Consider the following 21561-nt stretch of genomic DNA (forward strand, 5'->3'; position numbering starts at 1 on the left):
TGGATGTTAGTAGTCGGGGGCGGGGATCCTCTATATGGATGTTAGTAGTCGGGGGCGGGGATCCTCTATATGGATGTTAGTGGTCGGGGCGGGGATCTTCTATATGGATGTTAGTAGTTGGGGGCAGGGATCCTCTATATGGATGTTATTAGTCGGGGGCGGGGATCCTCTATATGGAAGTTAGTGGTTGGGATTGGGGATCCTCTATATAGATGTTAGTAGTCGGGGGCGGGGATCCTCTATATGGATGGTAGTAGTCGGGGGTGGGGATCCTCTATATGGATGTTAGTAGTTGGGGGCAGGGATCCTCTATATGGATGTTAGTAGTCGGGGGCTGGGATCCTCTATATGGATGTTATTGGTCGGGGGCGGGGATCCTCTATATGGATGTTAGTAGTCGGGGGCGGGGATCCTCTATTTGGAAGTTAGTGGTTGGGATTGGGGATCCTCTATATGGATGTTAGTAGTCGGGGGCGGGGACCCTCTATATGGATGTTAGTAGTCGGGGGCGGGGATCCTCTATATGGATGTTAGTAGTCGTGGGCGGGGATCCTCTATATGGATGTTAGTAGTCGGGGGCGGGGATCCTCTATATGCATGTTAGTAGTCGTGGGCGGGGATCCTCTATATGGATGTTAGTAGTCGTGGGCGGGGATCCTCTATATGGATGTTAGTAGTCGGGGCCAGGGATCCTCTATATGGATGTTAGTAGTTGGGGCTGGGATCCTCTATATGGATGTTAGTAGTCGGGGGCGGGGATCGTCTATATGGACGTTAGTAGTCAGGGATGGGGATCCTCTATATGGATGTTAGTAGTCGTGGGCGGGGATCCTCTATATGGATGTTAGTAGTCGTGGGCGGGGATCCTCTATATGGATGTTAGTAGTCGGGGCCAGGGATCCTCTATATGGATGTTAGTAGTTGGGGCTGGGATCCTCTATATGGATGTTAGTAGTCGGGGGCGGGGATCGTCTATATGGACGTTAGTAGTCAGGGATGGGGATCCTCTATATGGATGTTAGTAGTAGGGGGCGGGGATCGTCTATGTGGATGATAGTAGTCGGGGGCGGGGATCCTCTATATGGATGTTAGAAGTCGGGGGCGGGGATCCTCTATATGGATGTTAGTAGTCGGGGGCGGGGATCCTCTATATGGATGTTAGTAGTCGGGGGCTGGGATCCTCTATATGGATGTTATTAGTCGGGGGCGGGGATCCTCTATATGGATGTTAGTAGTCGGGGGCGGGGATCCTCTATTTGGAAGTTAGTGGTTGGGATTGGGGATCCTCTATATAGATGTTAGTAGTCGGGGGCGGGGATCCTCTATATGGATGTTAGTAGTCGGGGGCGGGGATCCTCTATATGGATGTTAGTAGTCGGGGGCGGGGATCCTCTATATGGATGTTAGTGGTCGGGGGCGGGGATCTTCTATATGGATGTTAGTAGTTGGGGGCAGGGATCCTCTATATGGATGTTATTAGTCGGGGGCGGGGATCCTCTATATGGAAGTTAGTGGTTGGGATTGGGGATCCTTTATATAGATGTTAGTAGTCGGGGGCGGGGATCCTCTATATGGATGTTAGTAGTCGGGGGCGAAGATCCTCTATATGGATGTTAGTAGTTGGGGGCAGGGATCCTCTATATGGATGTTAGTAGTCGGGGGCTGGGATCCTCTATATGGATGTTATTAGTCGTGGGCGGGGATCCTCTATATGGATGTTAGTAGTCGGGGCCAGGGATCCTCTATATGGATGTTAGTAGTTGGGGCTGGGATCCTCTATATGGATGTTAGTAGTCGGGGGCGGGGATCGTCTATATGGACGTTAGTAGTCAGGGATGGGGATCCTCTATATGGATGTTAGTAGTAGGGGGCGGGGATCGTCTATATGGATGATAGTAGTCGGGGGCGGGGATCCTCTATATGGATGTTAGAAGTCGGGGGCGGGGATCCTCTATATGGATGTTAGTAGTCGGGGGCGGGGATCCTCTATATGGATGTTAGTAGTCGGGGGCTGGGATCCTCTATATGGATGTTATTAGTCGGGGGCGGGGATCCTCTATATGGATGTTAGTAGTCGGGGGCGGGGATCCTCTATTTGGAAGTTAGTGGTTGGGATTGGGGATCCTCTATATAGATGTTAGTAGTCGGGGGCGGGGATCCTCTATATGGATGTTAGTAGTCGGGGGCGGGGATCCTCTATATGGATGTTAGTAGTCGGGGGCGGGGATCCTCTATATGGATGTTAGTGGTCGGGGGCGGGGATCTTCTATATGGATGTTAGTAGTTGGGGGCAGGGATCCTCTATATGGATGTTATTAGTCGGGGGCGGGGATCCTCTATATGGAAGTTAGTGGTTGGGATTGGGGATCCTTTATATAGATGTTAGTAGTCGGGGGCGGGGATCCTCTATATGGATGTTAGTAGTCGGGGGCGAAGATCCTCTATATGGATGTTAGTAGTTGGGGGCAGGGATCCTCTATATGGATGTTAGTAGTCGGGGGCTGGGATCCTCTATATGGATGTTATTAGTCGGGGGCGGGGATCCTCTATATGGATGTTAGTAGTCGGGGGCGGGGATCCTCTATTTGGAAGTTAGTGGTTGGGATTGGGGATCCTCTATATGGATGTTAGTAGTCGGGGGCGGGGATCCTCTATATAGATGTTAGTAGTCGGGGGCGGGGATCCTCTATATGGATGTTAGTAGTCGTGGGCGGGGATCCTCTATATGGATGTTAGTAGTCGGGGGCGGGGATCCTCTATATGGATGTTAGTGGTCGGGGGCGGGGATCTTCTATATGGATGTTAGTAGTTGGGGGCGGGGCTCCTCTATATGGATGTTAGTAGTCGGGGGGGAATCCTCTATGTAGATGTCAGTAGTTGGGAGCAGGGATCCTCTTTATGGATGTTAGTAGTCGGGGGGGAATCCTCTATGTAGATGTCAGTAGTCGGGAGCGGGGATTCTCTATATGGATGTTAGTAGTCGGGGGCGGGGATCCTCTATATGGATGTTAGTAGTCGGGGGCGGGGACCCTCTATATGGATGTTAGTAGTTGGGGGCGGGGATCCTCTATATGGATGTTAGTAGTTGGGGGCTGGGATCCTCTATATGGATGTTAGTAGTCGGGGGCGGGGATCGTCTATATGGACGTTAGTAGTCGGGGGCGGGGATCCTCTATATGGATGTTAGTGGTTGGGGGCAGGGATCCTCTATATGGATGCTAGTAATCGGGGGCAGGGATCCTCTATATGGATGTTAGTAGTTGGGAGCAGCGATCCTCTATATGGATGTTAGTAGTCGGGGGCGGGGATCCTCTATATGGATGTTATTAGTCGGGGGCGGGGAATCTCTATATGGATGTTAGTAGTCGGGGGCGGGGATCCTCTATATGGATGTTAGTAGTCGGGGGCGGGGATCCTCTATATGGATGTTAGTAGTTGGGGGCTGGGATCCTCTATATGGATGTTAGTAGTTGGGAGCAGCGATCCTCTATATGGATGTTAGTAGTTGGGGGCGGGGATCCTCTATATGGATGTTATTAGTCGGGGGCGGGGAATCTCTATATGGATGTTAGTAGTCGGGGGCGGGGATCCTCTATATGGATGTTAGTGGTCGGGGGCGGGGATCTTCTATATGGATGTTAGTAGTTGGGGGCGGGGCTCCTCTATATGGATGTTAGTAGTCGGGGGGGAATCCTCTATGTAGATGTCAGTAGTTGGGAGCAGGGATCCTCTTTATGGATGTTAGTAGTCGGGGGGGAATCCTCTATGTAGATGTCAGTAGTCGGGAGCGGGGATTCTCTATATGGATGTTAGTAGTCGGGGGCGGGGATCCTCTATATGGATGTTAGTAGTCGGGGGCGGGGACCCTCTATATGGATGTTAGTAGTTGGGGGCGGGGATCCTCTATATGGATGTTAGTAGTTGGGGGCTGGGATCCTCTATATGGATGTTAGTAGTCGGGGGCGGGGATCGTCTATATGGACGTTAGTAGTCGGGGGCGGGGATCCTCTATATGGATGTTAGTAGTCGGGGGCGGGGATCCTCTATATCAGTGATGGCGAACCTTTTAGAAACCGAGTGCCCAAACTACAACCAAGACCCACTTATTTATTGCAAAGTGCCAACACAGAAATTTAATTTCTGATTTATACGCCCTGCTCTGTTATAGGTTTCATTCATATCAGCACCTGAGGACACCAATAAAGCAGAAAGTAGAAGAAATTTCGATGTACATTGTAGCTTCCCCCCCAGGGTCCCATAAACAGGAAGAATTGTCAGGCTACAATGACGATCCAGATCTGTCCACGCCTTCCCACTCCTGCAGTAGTCCCAGGTAGAGCTGTCACTTTAAAATACCTCTGTGCACAGCAAGTCCTGGGCTGTCTGGGACTGCAGGAAGATACCTGGTGTCCTCTCTGGTGATGGCCTGAGTGCCCACAGAAAGGGCTCCGAGTGCCACCTCTGCTCTATATGGATGTTAGTAGTTGGGAGCGGGGATCCTCTTTGTGGATGTTAGTAGTTGGGGGCGGGGATCCTCTATGTGGATGTTAGTAGTTGGGGGAGGGGGATCCTCTTTGTGGATGTTAGTAGTTGGGGGCGGGGATCCTCTATGTGGATGTTAGTAGTCGGGGGCGGGGATCCTCTATATGGATGTTAGTAGTCGGGGGCGGGGATCCTCTTTGTGGATGTTAGTAGTTGGGGGCGGGGATCCTCTATGTGGATGTTAGTAGTTGGGGGAGGGGGATCCTCTTTGTGGATGTTAGTAGTTGGGGGCGGGGATCCTCTATGTGGATGTTAGTAGTCGGGGGCGGGGATCCTCTATATGGATGTTAGTAGTCGGGGGCGGGGATCCTCTTTGTGGATGTTAGTAGTTGGGGGCGGGGATCCTCTATGTGGATGTTAGTAGTAGGGGGCGGGGATCCTCTATATGGATGTTAGTAGTCGGGGGCGGGGATCCTCTATATGGATGTTAGTAGTCGGGGGTGAGGATCCTCTATATGGATGTTAGTGGTTGGGGGCAGGGATCCTCTATATGGATGCTAGTAATCGGGGGCAGGGATCCTCTATATGGATGTTAGTAGTTGGGAGCAGCGATCCTCTATATGGATGTTAGTAGTCGGGGGCGGGGATCCTCTATATGGATGTTATTAGTCGGGGGCGGGGAATCTCTATATGGATGTTAGTAGTCGGGGGCGGGGATCCTCTATATGGATGTTAGTAGTCGGGGGCGGGGATCCTCTATATGGATGTTAGTAGTTGGGGGCTGGGATCCTCTATATGGATGTTAGTAGTTGGGAGCAGCGATCCTCTATATGGATGTTAGTAGTCGGGGGCGGGGATCCTCTATATGGATGTTATTAGTCGGGGGCGGGGAATCTCTATATGGATGTTAGTAGTCGGGGGCGGGGATCCTCTATATGGATGTTAGTGGTCGGGGGCGGGGATCTTCTATATGGATGTTAGTAGTTGGGGGCGGGGCTCCTCTATATGGATGTTAGTAGTCGGGGGGGAATCCTCTATGTAGATGTCAGTAGTTGGGAGCAGGGATCCTCTTTATGGATGTTAGTAGTCGGGGGGGAATCCTCTATGTAGATGTCAGTAGTCGGGAGCGGGGATTCTCTATATGGATGTTAGTAGTCGGGGGCGGGGATCCTCTATATGGATGTTAGTAGTCGGGGGCGGGGACCCTCTATATGGATGTTAGTAGTTGGGGGCGGGGATCCTCTATATGGATGTTAGTAGTTGGGGGCTGGGATCCTCTATATGGATGTTAGTAGTCGGGGGCGGGGATCGTCTATATGGACGTTAGTAGTCGGGGGCGGGGATCCTCTATATGGATGTTAGTAGTCGGGGGCGGGGATCCTCTATATCAGTGATGGCGAACCTTTTAGAAACCGAGTGCCCAAACTACAACCAAGACCCACTTATTTATTGCAAAGTGCCAACACAGAAATTTAATTTCTGATTTATACGCCCTGCTCTGTTATAGGTTTCATTCATATCAGCACCTGAGGACACCAATAAAGCAGAAAGTAGAAGAAATTTCGATGTACATTGTAGCTTCCCCCCCAGGGTCCCATAAACAGGAAGAATTGTCAGGCTACAATGACGATCCAGATCTGTCCACGCCTTCCCACTCCTGCAGTAGTCCCAGGTAGAGCTGTCACTTTAAAATACCTCTGTGCACAGCAAGTCCTGGGCTGTCTGGGACTGCAGGAAGATACCTGGAGTCATCTCTGGTGATGGCCTGAGTGCCCACAGAAAGGTCTCTGAGTGCCACCACTGCTCTATATGGATGTTAGTAGTTGGGAGCGGGGATCCTCTTTGTGGATGTTAGTAGTTGGGGGCGGGGATCCTCTATGTGGATGTTAGTAGTTGGGGGAGGGGGATCCTCTTTGTGGATGTTAGTAGTTGGGGGCGGGGATCCTCTATGTGGATGTTAGTAGTCGGGGGCGGGGATCCTCTATGTGGATGTTAGTAGTCGGGGGCGGGGATCCTCTATATGGATGTTAGTAGTCGGGGGTGAGGATCCTCTATATGGATGTTAGTAGTCGGGGGCGGGGATCCTCTATATGGATGCTAGTAATCGGGGGCGGGGATCCTCTTTGTGGATGTTAGTAGTTGGGGGCGGGGATCCTCTATGTGGATGTTAGTAGTAGGGGGCGGGGATCCTCTATATGGATGTTAGTAGTCGGGGGCGGGGATCCTCTATATGGATGTTAGTAGTCGGGGGTGAGGATCCTCTATATGGATGTTAGTAGTTGGGGGCGGGGATCCTCTATGTGGATGTTAGTAGTTGGGGGCGGGGATCCTCTATATGGATGTTAGTAGTCGGGGGCGGGGATCCTCTATATGGATGTTAGTAGTCGGGGGTGAGGATCCTCTATATGGATGTTAGTGGTTGGGGGCAGGGATCCTCTATATGGATGTTAGTAGTTGGGGGCAGGGATCCTCTATATGGATGCTAGTAATCGGGGGCAGGGATCCTCTATATGGATGTTAGTAGTTGGGAGCAGCGATCCTCTATATGGATGTTAGTAGTCGGGGGCGGGGATCCTCTATATGGATGTTATTAGTCGGGGGCGGGGAATCTCTATATGGATGTTAGTAGTCGGGGGCGGGGATCCTCTATATGGATGTTAGTAGTCGGGGGCGGGGATCCTCTATATGGATGTTAGTAGTCGGGGGCGGGGATCCTCTATATGGATGTTAGTAGTCGGGGGCGGGGATCCTCTATATGGATGTTAGTAGTTGGGAGCAGCGATCCTCTATATGGATGTTAGTAGTCGGGGGCGGGGATCCTCTATATGGATGTTATTAGTCGGGGGCGGGGAATCTCTATATGGATGTTAGTAGTCGGGGGCGGGGATCCTCTATATGGATGTTAGTAGTTGGGAGCAGGGATCCTCTATATGGATGTTAGTAGTCGGGGGCGGGGATCCTCTATATGGATGTTAGTTCGGGGGCGGGGATCCTCTATATGGATGTTAGTAGTTGGGGGCTGGGATCCTCTATATGGATGTCAGTAGTTGGGGGCAGGGATCCTCTATATGGATGTTAGTAGTCGGGGTTGGGAGGAGGAGGGGTCAGTATATACAGAGGAGGGAGATGATGTTATATATGTAGATTAGGGGGAGGAGTCAATATATACAGAGGAGGGAGATGATGTTATATATGTAGATGAGGGGGAGGAGTCAGTATATACAGAGTAGGTAGATGATGTAATATATGTAGATGAGGGGGAGGGGTCAGTATATACACAGGACGGAGTTGATGTAATATATGTAGACGAGGGGGAGGGGTCAGTATATACAGAGGAGGGAGTTGATGTAATACATGTAGACGAGGGGGAGGGGTCAGTATATACAGAGGAGGGAGATCATGTTATATATGTAGAGGAGGAGGAGGGGTCAGTATACACAGAGGAGGGAGATCATGTTATATATGTAGATGAGGAGGAGGGGTCAGTATATACAGAGGAGGGAGATCATGTTATATATGTAGATGAGGAGGAGGGGTCAGTATATACAGAGGAGGGAGATCATGTTATATATGTAGATGAGGAGGAGGGGTCAGTATATACAGAGGAGGGAGATCATGTTATATATGTAGATGAGGAGGAGGGGTCAGTATACAAAGAGGAGGGAGATCATGTTATATATGTAGATGAGGAGGAGGGGTCAGTATATACAGAGGAGGGAGATCATGTTATATATGTAGATGAGGAGGAGGGGTCAGTATATACAGAGGAGGGAGATCATGTTGTATATGTAGATGAGGAGGAGGGGTCAGTATATACAGAGGAGGGAGATCATGTTGTATATGTAGATGAGGAGGAGGGGTCAGTATATACAGAGGAGGGAGATCATGTTATATATGTAGATGAGGAGGAGGGGTCAGTATATACAGAGGAGGGAGATCATGTTATATATGTAGATGAGGAGGAGGGGTCAGTATACACAGAGGAGGGAGATCATGTTATATATGTAGATGAGGAGGAGGGGTCAGTATATACAGAGGAGGGAGATCATGTTATATATGTAGATGAGGAGGAGGGGTCAGTATATACAGAGGAGGGAGATCATGTTATATATGTAGAGGAGGAGGAGGGGTCAGTATATACAGAGGAGGGAGATCATGTTATATATGTAGATGAGGAGGAGGGGTCAGTATATACAGAGGAGGGAGATCATGTTATATATGTAGATGAGGGGGAGGGGTCAGTATATACAGAGGAGGGAGATCATGTTATATATGTAGATGAGGAGGAGGGGTCAGTATATACAGAGGAGGGAGATCATGTTATATATGTAGATGAGGGGGAGGGGTCAGTATATACAGAGGAGGGAGATCATGTTATATATGTAGATGAGGAGGAGGGGTCAGTATATACAGAGGAGGGAGATCATGTTATATATGTAGATGAGGAGGAGGGGTCAGTATATACAGAGGAGGGAGATCATGTTATATATGTAGAGGAGGAGGAGGGGTCAGTATATACAGAGGAGGGAGATCATGTTATATATGTAGATGAGGAGGAGGGGTCAGTATACACAGAGGAGGGAGATCATGTTATATATGTAGAGGAGGAGGGGTCAGTATATACAGAGGAGGGAGATCATGTTATATATGTAGATGAGGGGGAGGGGTCAGTATATACAGAGGAGGGAGATCATGTTATATATGTAGATGAGGGGGAGGGGTCAGGATATACAGAGGAGGGAGATCATGTTATATATGTAGATGAGGAGGAGGGGTCAGTATATACAGAGGAGGGAGATCATGTTATATATGTAGATGAGGAGGAGGGGTCAGTATATACAGAGGAGGGAGATCATGTTGTATATGTAGATGAGGAGGAGGGGTCAGTATATACAGAGGAGGGAGATCATGTTGTATATGTAGATGAGGAGGAGGGGTCAGTATATACAGAGGAGGGAGATCATGTTATATATGTAGATGAGGAGGAGGGGTCAGTATATACAGAGGAGGGAGATCATGTTATATATGTAGATGTGGAGGAGGGGTCAGTATACACAGAGGATGGAGATCATGTTATATATGTAGATGAGGAGGGGTCAGTATATACAGAGGAGGGAGATCATGTTATATATGTAGATGAGGGGGAGGGGTCAATATATACAGAGGAGAGAGATCATGTTATATATGTAGATGAGGAGGAGGGGTCAGTATATACAGAGGAGGGAGATCATGTTATATATGTAGATGAGGGGGAGGGGTCAGTATATACAGAGGAGGGAGATCATGTTATATATGTAGATGAGGGGGAGGGGTCAGTATATACAGAGGAGGGAGATCATGTTATATATGTAGATGAGGAGGAGGGGTCAGTATATACAGAGGAGGGAGATCATGTTATATATGTAGATGAGGAGGAGGGGTCAGTATATACAGAGGAGGGAGATCATGTTATATATGTAGAGGAGGAGGAGGGGTCAGTATATACAGAGGAGGGAGATCATGTTATATATGTAGATGAGGAGGAGGGGTCAGTATACACAGAGGAGGGAGATCATGTTATATATGTAGAGGAGGAGGGGTCAGTATATACAGAGGAGGGAGATCATGTTATATATGTAGATGAGGAGGAGGGGTCAGTATACACAGAGGAGGGAGATCATGTTATATATGTAGATGAGGAGGAGGGGTCAGTATATACAGAGGAGGGAGATCATGTTATATATGTAGATGAGGAGGAGGGGTCAGTATACACAGAGGAGGGAGATCATGTTATATATGTAGATGAGGAGGAGGGGTCAGTATATACAGAGGAGGGAGATCATGTTATATATGTAGATGAGGAGGAGGGGTCAGTATACATGGTGGATGTATATATATAAAGTGATAGTTTGTCGGTGACGTCAGCAGTGGGCGCGGCCAGTCAGGTGACGTCAGGTCACGGGTTAGACATGTGATCGGCTTCTGCGCTGCTTCCGGGTGTCACCTCGTCCAATCAGAGCGGAGCGGAGAGATGGCGGCGCCGTACAGGGAGCTCGATAACCCCTTCCAGGTACCGGCCCCGACCCGACCCCGTACACACTGCGCGGCAGGGAAAACCGCACTGACCGTCACAGGAGGATGTGTGTGTATAGTATAGTATAGGATGGTGTGTGTGTATAGTATAGGATGGTGTGTGTGTATAGTATAGGATGGTGTGTGTGTATAGTATAGGATGGTGTGTGTGTGTATAGTATAGGATGATGTGTGTGTGTATAGTATAGGATGATGTGTGTGTGTATAGTATAGGATGATGTGTGTGTGTATAGTATAGGATGATGTGTGTGTGTATAGTATAGGATGATGTGTGTATAGTATAGGATGGTGTGTGTGTATAGTATAGGATGGTGTGTGTGTGTGTATAGTATAGGATGGTGTGTGTGTGTAGTATAGGATGGTGTGTGTGTGTGTGTGTGTGTATAGTATAGGATGGTGTGTGTGTGTATAGTATAGGATGGTGTGTGTGTGTATAGTATAGGATGGTGTGTGTGTGTATAGTATAGGATGGTGTGTGTGTGTATAGTATAGGATGGTGTGTGTGTGTATAGTATAGGATGGTGTGTGTGTGTATAGTATAGGATGGTGTGTGTGTGTGTGTATAGTATAGGATGGTGTGTGTGTGTGTGTATAGTATAGGATGGTGTATGTGTGTGTATAGTATAGGATGGTGTGTGTGTGTATAGTATAGGATGGTGTGTGTGTGTATAGTATAGGATGGTGTGTGTGTGTATAGTATAGGATGGTGTGTGTGTGTATAGTATAGGATGGTGTGTGTGTGTATAGTATAGGATGGTGTGTGTGTGTATAGTATAGTATAGGATGGTGTGTGTGTGTGTATAGTATAGTATAGGATGGTGTGTGTGTGTGTGTGTATAGTATAGGATGGTGTGTGTGTGTGTGTGTGTGTGTATAGTATAGGATGGTGTGTGTGTGTGTGTGTGTGTGTATAGTATAGGATGGTGTGTGTGTGTGTGTGTGTGTGTATAGTATAGGATTGTGTGTGTGTGTGTGTGTATAGTATAGGATGGTGTGTGTGTGTGTGTATAGTATAGGATGGTGTGTGTGTGTGTGTGTGTGTGTGTATAGTATAGGATGGTGTGTGTGTGTGTGTGTATAGTATAGGATGGTGTGTGTGTGTGTGTGTATAGTATAGGATGGTGTGTGTGTGTGTGTGTATAGTATAGGATGGTGTGTGTATAGTATAGGATGGTGTGTGTATAGTATAGGATGGTGTGTGTGTGTGTGTGTATAGTATAGGATGGTGTGTGTGTGTGTGTGTGTATAGTATAGGATGGTGTGTGTGTGTGTGTGTATAGTATAGGATGGTGTGTGTGTGTGTGTGTGTATAGTATAGGATGGTGTGTGTGTGTGTGTATAGTATAGGATGGTGTGTGTGTGTGTGTATAGTATAGGATGGTGTGTGTGTGTATAGTATAGGATGGTGTGTGTGTGTGTGTGTGTATAGTATAGGATGGTGTGTGTGTGTGTGTGTGTATAGTATAGGATGGTGTGTGTGTGTATAGTATAGGATGGTGTGTGTGTGTATAGTATAGGATGGTGTGTGTGTGTATAGTATAGGATGGTGTGTGTGTGTGTGTGTGTATAGTATAGGATGGTGTGTGTGTGTGTGTGTATAGTATAGGATGGTGTGTGTGTGTGTGTGTGTGTGTGTATAGTATAGGATGGTGTGTGTGTGTGTGTGTGTGTGTGTATAGTATAGGATGGTGTGTGTGTGTAGTATAGGATGGTGTGTGTGTGTGTGTGTGTGTGTGTGTGTATAGTATAGGATGGTGTGTGTGTGTGTATAGTATAGGATGGTGTGTGTGTGTATAGTATAGGATGGTGTGTGTGTGTATAGTATAGGATGGTGTGTGTGTGTATAGTATAGGATGGTGTGTGTGTGTGTGTGTGTGTGTGTGTGTATAGTATAGGATGGTGTGTGTGTGTATAGTATAGGATGGTGTGTGTGTGTATAGTATAGGATGGTGTGTGTGTGTATAGTATAGGATGGTGTGTGTGTGTGTGTGTGTGTGTGTATAGTATAGGATGGTGTGTGTGTGTGTGTGTGTGTGTATAGTATAGGATGGTGTGTGTGTGTATAGTATAGGATGGTGTGTGTGTGTGTGTGTGTGTGTGTGTGTGTGTGTATAGTATAGGATGGTGTGTGTGTGTGTGTGTGTATAGTATAGGATGGTGTGTGTGTGTGTGTGTGTGTGTGTGTATAGTATAGGATGGTGTGTGTGTGTGTGTGTGTATAGTATAGGATGGTGTGTGTGTGTGTGTGTGTATAGTATAGGATGGTGTGTGTGTGTGTGTGTGTATAGTATAGGATGGTGTGTGTGTGTGTGTGTGTATAGTATAGGATGGTGTGTGTGTGTGTGTGTGTATAGTATAGGATGGTGTGTGTGTGTGTGTATAGTATAGGATGGTGTGTGTGTGTGTATAGTATAGGATGGTGTGTGTGTGTGTGTGTGTGTATAGTATAGGATGGTGTGTGTGTGTGTGTGTGTGTGTGTGTGTATGTGTGTGCGGGGGTCTCCTCGTGTACAGTACGGGGGTGTGGTGTGGCTCCTCCTCGGTAATCCTGACTGTATGTTTTTGGTGCAGGACCCGGCTGTGGTGGAGCACCGGCCCAGCAGTCAGTACGCCACGCTGGATGTCTACAATCCATTCGACAACCTAGGGGTGAGATGATTTTGGAGTCTCCGCCCCCTTGTCCGTTCTGGGGTCTTGTCTTATTGGTTTAGAAGTGACTTGTGTTATGTTGGTCTCTTGATGGTTTCAGGTTCCTCCTCCTTACCATGAGCCGTCAGCCCAACCGGCCGCCCCCCCGCCCGCGGCTGCCCCCCCACCTGCCAAGAAACTGAGTCCCACCGAACCCAAGAACTACGGCTCTTATGGCACCCAGGTACTGGCGCTGTCTGTCCGGGTGATGACTTGTCGCGCCGGACGCTTTGTTCTCACTTGTTTCTCCTTCTTTAATGTTTGGAGGAGTCTACGACGGCGGCAGCGACGGCCGATCTGCTGCGCCGCCAGGAAGAGCTGAACCGCAAGGCGGAAGAACTGGACCGGAGGGAGCGCGAGCTGCAGAACGCTGCGCTGAGCGGAGGCGCAGGTATGTGACGTGTGGTCGGGGGTGGAGAGCGCTCGCCACGCGCTGCTATTAACCCTTCGTCTCCTGTGCTGCCCTAGTGAGACAGAATAATTGGCCGCCGTTGCCCTCCTTCTGCCCCGTGAAGCCCTGCTTCTATCAGGACATCGGTGTGGACATCCCCCAGGACTTCCAGAAGACGGTGTCCATCATGTACTACCTGTGGCTCGGTGCGTGCGCTGACAGTCTCTGCCGTGTGTCCGGAGACGCTCGTTGTCCACTTGTTTACATGGTGTCTCCTCCTTCCTCCAGTCAGCGCTGGGACTCTGCTCCTCAACTTCCTGGCGTGTCTCGCCTTGTTCTGTGTAAACGGAAATGAAGGCTCTGCTTTTGGCATGTCCATCCTCTGGGTCATCCTCTTCACACCCTGCTCATTCGTCTGCTGGTACCGGCCACTCTACAAGGCCTTCAGGTGAGACAGAGTCATATCAGGCCCTGGAGATGCCAAGTGTTCTCCTGCCCCTGCTACTACCCCTGCTCCTGCCCTTCCTCTCTCTATACAGTGAGAGACTCTGCCCCTGCCCTTCCTCTCTCTATACAGTGGGGAGACTCTGCCCCTGCCCTTCCTCTCTCTATACAGTGGGAGACTCTGTCCCTGCCCTTCCTCTCTCTATACAGTGGGGAGACTCTGCCCCTGCCCTTCCTCTCTCTATACAGTGGGGAGACTCTGCCCCTGCCCTTCCTCTCTCTATACAGTGGGGAGACTCTGCCCCTGCCCTTCCTCTCTCTATACAGTGGGGAGACTCTGCCCCTGCCCTTCCTCTCTCTATACAGTGGGGAGACTCTGCCCCTGCCCTTCCTCTCTCTATACAGTGGGGAGACTCTGCCCCTGCCCTTCCTCTCTCTATACAGTGGGGAGACTCTGCCCCTGCCCTTCCTCTCTCTATACAGTGGGGAGACTCTGCCCCTGCCCTTCCTCTCTCTATACAGTGGGAGACTCTGCCCCTGCCCTTCCTCTCTCTATACAGTGGGGAGACTCTGCCCCTGCTCCTGCCCTTCCTCTCTCTATACAGTGGGGAGACTCTGCCCCTGCTCCTGCCCTTCCTCTCTCTATACAGTGGGGAGACTCTGCCCCTGCCCTTCCTCTCTCTATACAGTGGGGAGACTCTGCTCCTGCCCTTCCTCTCTCTATACAGTGGGGAGACTCTGCTCCTGCCCTTCCTCTCTCTATACAGTGGGGAGACTCTGCCCCTGCCCTTCCTCTCTCTATACAGTGGGGAGACTCTGCCCCGGGCCCTTCCTCTCTCTATACAGTGGGGGGACTCTGCCCTGGGCCCTTCCTCTCTCTATACAGTGGGGAGACTCTGCTCCTGCCCTTCCTCTCTCTATACAGTGGGGAGACTCTGCTCCTGCCCTTCCTCTCTCTATACAGTGAGAGACTCTGCCCCTGCCCTTCCTCTCTCTATACAGTGGGGAGACTCTGCCCCTGCCCTTCCTCTCTCTATACAGTGGGGAGACTCTGCTCCTGCCCTTCCTCTCTCTATACAGTGGGGAGACTCTGCTCCTGCCCTTCCTCTCTCTATACAGTGGGGAGACTCTCTGCTCCTGCCCTTCCTCTCTCTATACAGTGGGGAGACTCTGCCCCTGCCCTTCCCCTCTCTATACAGTGGGGAGACTCTGCTCCTGCCCTTCCTCTCTCTATACAGTGGGGAGACTCTGCCCCTGCTCCTGCCCTGCCTCTCTCTATACAGTGGGGAGACTCTGCCCTTGCCCTTCCTCTCTCTATACAGTGGGAGACTCTGCCCCTGCCCTTCCTCTCTCTATACAGTGGGGAGACTCTGCCCCTGCCCTTCCCCTCTCTATACAGTGGGGAGACTCTGCTCCTGCCCTTCCTCTCTCTATACAGTGGGGAGACTCTGCCCCTGCCCTTCCTCTCTCTATACAGTGGGGAGACTCTGCCCCTGCCCTTCCTCTCTCTATACAGTGGGGAGACTCTGCCCCTGCCCTTCCTCTCTCTATACAGTGGGGAGACTCTGCCCCGGGCCCTTCCTCTCTCTATACAGTGGGGAGACTCTGCCCCGGGCCCTTCCTCTCTCTATACAGTGGGGAGACTCTGCCCCGGGCCCTTCCTCTCTCTATACAGTGGGGAGACTCTGCCCCGGGCCCTTCCTCTCTCTATACAGTGGGGAGACTCTGCCCCGGGCCCTTCCTCTCTCTATACAGTGGGGAGACTCTGCCCCTGCTCCTGCCCTTCCTCTCTCTATACAGTGGGGAGACTCTGCCCCTGCTCCTGCCCTTCCTCTCTCTATACAGTGGGGAGACTCTGCCCCTGCCCTTCCTCTCTCTATACAGTGGGGAGACTCTGCCCTTGCCCTTCCTCTCTCTATACAGTGGGATACTCTGCCCCTGCCCTTCCTCTCTCTATACAGTGGGGAGACTCTGCCCCTGCCCTTCCCCTCTCTATACAGTGGGGAGACTCTGCTCCTGCCCTTCCTCTCTCTATACAGTGGGGAGACTCTGCCCCTGCCCTGCCTCTCTCTATACAGTGGGGAGACTCTGCCCCTGCCCTTCCTCTCTCTATACAGTGGGGAGACTCTGCCCCGGGCCCTTCCTCTCTCTATACAGTGGGGAGACTCTGCCCCGGGCCCTTCCTCTCTCTATACAGTGGGGAGACTCTGCCCCGGGCCCTTCCTCTCTCTATACAGTGGGGAGACTCTGCCCCGGGCCCTTCCTCTCTCTATACAGTGGGGAGACTCTGCCCCGGGCCCTTCCTCTCTCTATACAGTGGGGAGACTCTGCCCCTGCTCCTGCCCTTCCTCTCTCTATACAGTGGGGAGACTCTGCCCCTGCTCCTGCCCTTCCTCTCTCTATACAGTGGGGAGACTCTGCCCCTGCCCTTCCTCTCTCTATACAGTGGGGAGACTCTGCCCTTGCCCTTCCTCTCTCTATACAGTGGGGAGACTCTGCTCCTGCCCTTCCTCTCTCTATACAGTGGGGAGACTCTGCCCCTGCCCTTCCTCTCTCTATACAGTGGGGAGACTCTGCCCCTGCCCTTCCCCTCTCTATACAGTGGGAGACTCTGCCCCTGCCCTTCCTCTCTCTATACAGTGGGGAGACTCTGCTCCTGCCCTTCCTCTCTCTATACAGTGGGGAGACTCTGCTCCTGCCCTTCCTCTCTCTATACAGTGGGGAGACTCTGCCCCTGCCCTTCCTCTCTCTATACAGTGGGGAGACTCTGCCCCGGGCCCTTCCTCTCTCTATACAGTGGGGGGACTCTGCCCTGGGCCCTTCCTCTCTCTATACAGTGGGGAGACTCTGCTCCTGCCCTTCCTCTCTCTATACAGTGGGGAGACTCTGCTCCTGCCCTTCCTCTCTCTATACAGTGAGAGACTCTGCCCCTGCCCTTCCTCTCTCTATACAGTGGGGAGACTCTGCCCCTGCCCTTCCTCTCTCTATACAGTGGGGAGACTCTGCTCCTGCCCTTCCTCTCTCTATACAGTGGGGAGACTCTGCTCCTGCCCTTCCTCTCTCTATACAGTGGGGAGACTCTGCTCCTGCCCTTCCTCTCTCTATACAGTGGGGAGACTCTGCCCCTGCCCTTCCCCTCTCTATACAGTGGGGAGACTCTGCTCCTGCCCTTCCTCTCTCTATACAGTGGGGAGACTCTGCCCCTGCTCCTGCCCTGCCTCTCTCTATACAGTGGGGAGACTCTGCCCTTGCCCTTCCTCTCTCTATACAGTGGGAGACTCTGCCCCTGCCCTTCCTCTCTCTATACAGTGGGGAGACTCTGCCCCTGCCCTTCCCCTCTCTATACAGTGGGGAGACTCTGCTCCTGCCCTTCCTCTCTCTATACAGTGGGGAGACTCTGCCCCTGCCCTTCCTCTCTCTATACAGTGGGGAGACTCTGCCCCTGCTCCTGCCCTGCCTCTCTCTATACAGTGGGGAGACTCTGCCCCTGCCCTTCCTCTCTCTATACAGTGGGGAGACTCTGCCCCTGCCCTTCCTCTCTCTATACAGTGGGGAGACTCTGCCCCGGGCCCTTCCTCTCTCTATACAGTGGGGAGACTCTGCCCCGGGCCCTTCCTCTCTCTATACAGTGGGGAGACTCTGCCCCGGGCCCTTCCTCTCTCTATACAGTGGGGAGACTCTGCCCCGGGCCCTTCCTCTCTCTATACAGTGGGGAGACTCTGCCCCGGGCCCTTCCTCTCTCTATACAGTGGGGAGACTCTGCCCCGGGCCCTTCCTCTCTCTATACAGTGGGGAGACTCTGCCCCTGCTCCTGCCCTTCCTCTCTCTATACAGTGGGGAGACTCTGCCCCTGCTCCTGCCCTCTCTATACAGTGGGATACTCTGCCCCTGCCCTTCCTCTCTCTATACAGTGGGGAGACTCTGCCCCTGCCCTTCCCCTCTCTATACAGTGGGGAGACTCTGCTCCTGCCCTTCCTCTCTCTATACAGTGGGGAGACTCTGCCCCTGCTCCTGCCCTGCCTCTCTCTATACAGTGGGGAGACTCTGCCCCTGCCCTTCCTCTCTCTATACAGTGGGGAGACTCTGCCCCGGGCCCTTCCTCTCTCTATACAGTGGGGAGACTCTGCCCCGGGCCCTTCCTCTCTCTATACAGTGGGGAGACTCTGCCCCGGGCCCTTCCTCTCTCTATACAGTGGGGAGACTCTGCCCCGGGCCCTTCCTCTCTCTATACAGTGGGGAGACTCTGCCCCGGGCCCTTCCTCTCTCTATACAGTGGGGAGACTCTGCCCCTGCTCCTGCCCTTCCTCTCTCTATACAGTGGGGAGACTCTGCCCCTGCTCCTGCCCTTCCTCTCTCTATACAGTGGGGAGACTCTGCCCCTGCTCCTGCCCTTCCTCTCTCTATACAGTGGGGAGACTCTGCCCCTGCCCTTCCTCTCTCTATACAGTGGGGAGACTCTGCCCTTGCCCTTCCTCTCTCTATACAGTGGGGAGACTCTGCTCCTGCCCTTCCTCTCTCTATACAGTGGGGAGACTCTGCCCCTGCCCTTCCTCTCTCTATACAGTGGGGAGACTCTGCCCCTGCCCTTCCCCTCTCTATACAGTGGGAGACTCTGCCCCTGCCCTTCCTCTCTCTATACAGTGGGGAGACTCTGCCCCGGGCCCTTCCTCTCTCTATACAGTGGGGAGACTCTGCCCCGGGCCCTTCCTCTCTCTATACAGTGGGGAGACTCTGCCCCGGGCCCTTCCTCTCTCTATACAGTGGGGAGACTCTGCCCCGGGCCCTTCCTCTCTCTATACAGTGGGGAGACTCTGCCCCGGGCCCTTCCTCTCTCTATACAGTGGGGAGACTCTGCCCCGGGCCCTTCCTCTCTCTATACAGTGGGGAGACTCTGCCCCGGGCCCTTCCTCTCTCTATACAGTGGGGAGACTCTGCCCCGGGCCCTTCCTCTCTCTATACAGTGGGGAGACTCTGCCGCGGGCCCTTCCTCTCTCTATACAGTGGGGAGACTCTGCCCCTGCTCCTGCCCTTCCTCTCTCTATACAGTGGGGAGACTCTGCCCCTGCTCCTGCCCTTCCTCTCTCTATACAGTGGGGAGACTCTGCCCCGGGCCCTTCCTCTCTCTATACAGTGGGGGGACTCTGCCCTGGGCCCTTCCTCTCTCTATACAGTGGGGAGACTCTGCCCCTGCCCTTCCTCTCTCTATACAGTGGGGAGACTCTGCCCCTGCCCTTCCTCTCTCTATACAGTGGGGAGACTCTGCCCCTGCCCTTCCTCTCTCTATACAGTGGGGAGACTCTGCCGCGGGCCCTTCCTCTCTCTATACAGTGGGGAGACTCTGCCGCGGGCCCTTCCTCTCTCTATACAGTGGGGAGACTCTGCCGCGGGCCCTTCCTCTCTCTATACAGTGGGGAGACTCTGCCGCGGGCCCTTCCTCTCTCTATACAGTGGGGAGACTCTGCCGCGGGCCCTTCCTCTCTCTATACAGTGGGGAGACTCTGCCCCGGGCCCTTCCTCTCTCTATACAGTGGGGAGACTCTGCCCCGGGCCCTTCCTCTCTCTATACAGTGGGGAGACTCTGCCGCGGGCCCTTCCTCTCTCTATACAGTGGGGAGACTCTGCCCCTGCTCCTGCCCTTCCTCTCTCTATACAGTGGGGAGACTCTGCCCCTGCTCCTGCCCTTCCTCTCTCTATACAGTGGGGAGACTCTGCCCCGGGCCCTTCCTCTCTCTATACAGTGGGGAGACTCTGCCCCTGCCCTTCCTCTCTCTATACAGTGGGGAGACTCTGCCCCGGGCCCTTCCTCTCTCTATACAGTGGGGAGACTCTGCCCCGGGCCCTTCCTCTCTCTATACAGTGGGGAGACTCTGCCCCTGCCCTTCCTCTCTCTATACAGTGGGGAGACTCTGCCCCTGCTCCTGCCCTTCCTCTCTCTATACAGTGGGGAGACTCTGCCCCGGGCCCTTCCTCTCTCTATACAGTGGGGAGACTCTGCCCCTGCCCTTCCTCTCTCTATACAGTGGGGAGACTCTGCCCCGGGCCCTTCCTCTCTCTATACAGTGGGGAGACTCTGCCCCGGGCCCTTCCTCTCTCTATACAGTGGGGAGACTCTGCCCCTGCCCTTCCTCTCTCTATACAGTGGGGAGACTCTGCCCCTGCCCTTCCTCTCTCTATACAGTGGGGAGACTCTGCCCCTGCCCTTCCTCTCTCTATACAGTGGGGAGACTCTGCCCCTGCCCTTCCTCTCTCTAGGGAAAAAATGTTATAATAAAAGTAACTTGGATGCTCAGAGAGGTGAAGCACCAACACCTGAGTCTCTGTCTCTCCCTTGGGGGGTGGTTGGCCGATTCCTGCTTTAGCACCAACAGCCAATTGGTCAGAACCTTTCCAGCGCCGCGTCTGATGGGTCTGTTCTAACGCTTTGTGTTTTATCCTTCTCTCCTCAGGAGTGACAGTTCCTTCAATTTCTTTGTCTTCTTCTTCATCTATTTTGTTCAAGACGTGGTGTATGTGCTGGAGGCGGTGGGGATCCCTGGATGGGGCTTCAGGTAGGGGCCGCTGGACGGGGCTTTCGGGTAGGGGTTACTGGCTGTGGGCTGGTTTATTGATCGTGTTACCACTCTCCGTGTCTTCTCCTGATAGCGGCTGGGTGACTGCTCTCAGCGCCTTGAAGCAAGGTTACACTGCGGTCTCTGTCATCATGATCATTGTCGCTCTGCTCCTCACAGCCACCGCCACCATGGGCATCATCATGCTGAAGAGGGTGAGTGGGGTGACTGGAGGGGCTGGGAGGGTAATACAATATGACTGAGCTGATGTCTCCCTTAGATCCACTCCATCTACCGCCGGACCGGTGCCAGCTTCCAGAAGGCGCAGGAGGAGTTTGCTGCTGGTGTATTCTCCAACCCTGCTGTGCGTACAGCGGCGGGCAACGTAGCAGCGGGGGCTGCCCAAAACGCATTCAAGCCTTAAGATGACACGTGACTGGAGCGCCATCTATCTGCAGCATCCCTGCACTGCGGGAGCGTACTGCGGCAGCTTGTTCCAGTGCTGACAGACGTTCGCCCGATGCTCCGTGGCGGCAGCCTTGCTGCTCTTCATTAATGCTTGTGTGTCTGTATTAACACCATGTCGTCAGAGCTGTACCAGTGACACGCGTCTGCATCAGGCCATGTCCACGGTTGTGCCATGCGTGTTTCCTTAGTAGATGAGTGGGGTTAATCCCCACCTACCAGGCCATAACCTTCCCACTCAGGATTAACCCTTCTCTGCCTGTGGAGGGCTCTTTCAGTTAATGCCGGTTGTACCTGTGATGTTGGGGGGGTATGCATGCCTCATGTTTACATGTATGTTCTGTTGAAGGGGTATTGCATGTAGCTATAGACTGTTCCTGGTCCACATGACGTTGGGTTCAGATCTGTTGACCAGCTGATGCCAAATTAAACCGTTTTATTAAGTCGATGTCGTCTTTGTCTTCCGTTTCT

At 52.2% G+C, this 21561-nt stretch overlaps 1 protein-coding gene across 1 annotated transcript; it reads left to right on the top strand.

Annotated features, from left to right (window-relative positions):
• Nucleotides 1–10388: 10388 nt before the first annotated feature.
• Nucleotides 10389–21538, top strand: SCAMP3 (secretory carrier membrane protein 3). Its single transcript, XM_072132050.1, has 9 exons — nt 10389–10531; nt 13126–13203; nt 13304–13426; nt 13510–13633; nt 13711–13839; nt 13922–14081; nt 20524–20625; nt 20720–20840; nt 20906–21538. The coding sequence occupies exons 1-9, from the start codon at nt 10493–10495 to the stop codon at nt 21047–21049; spliced, it is 1020 nt and encodes a 339-aa protein (XP_071988151.1). The 5' UTR covers nt 10389–10492; the 3' UTR covers nt 21050–21538.
• Nucleotides 21539–21561: the final 23 nt, after the last annotated feature.

The sequence above is a fragment of the Engystomops pustulosus genome, unplaced genomic scaffold (assembly GCF_040894005.1).
Source record: "Engystomops pustulosus unplaced genomic scaffold, aEngPut4.maternal MAT_SCAFFOLD_213, whole genome shotgun sequence".
NCBI classification, from domain to species: Eukaryota; Metazoa; Chordata; class Amphibia; order Anura; family Leptodactylidae; genus Engystomops; species Engystomops pustulosus.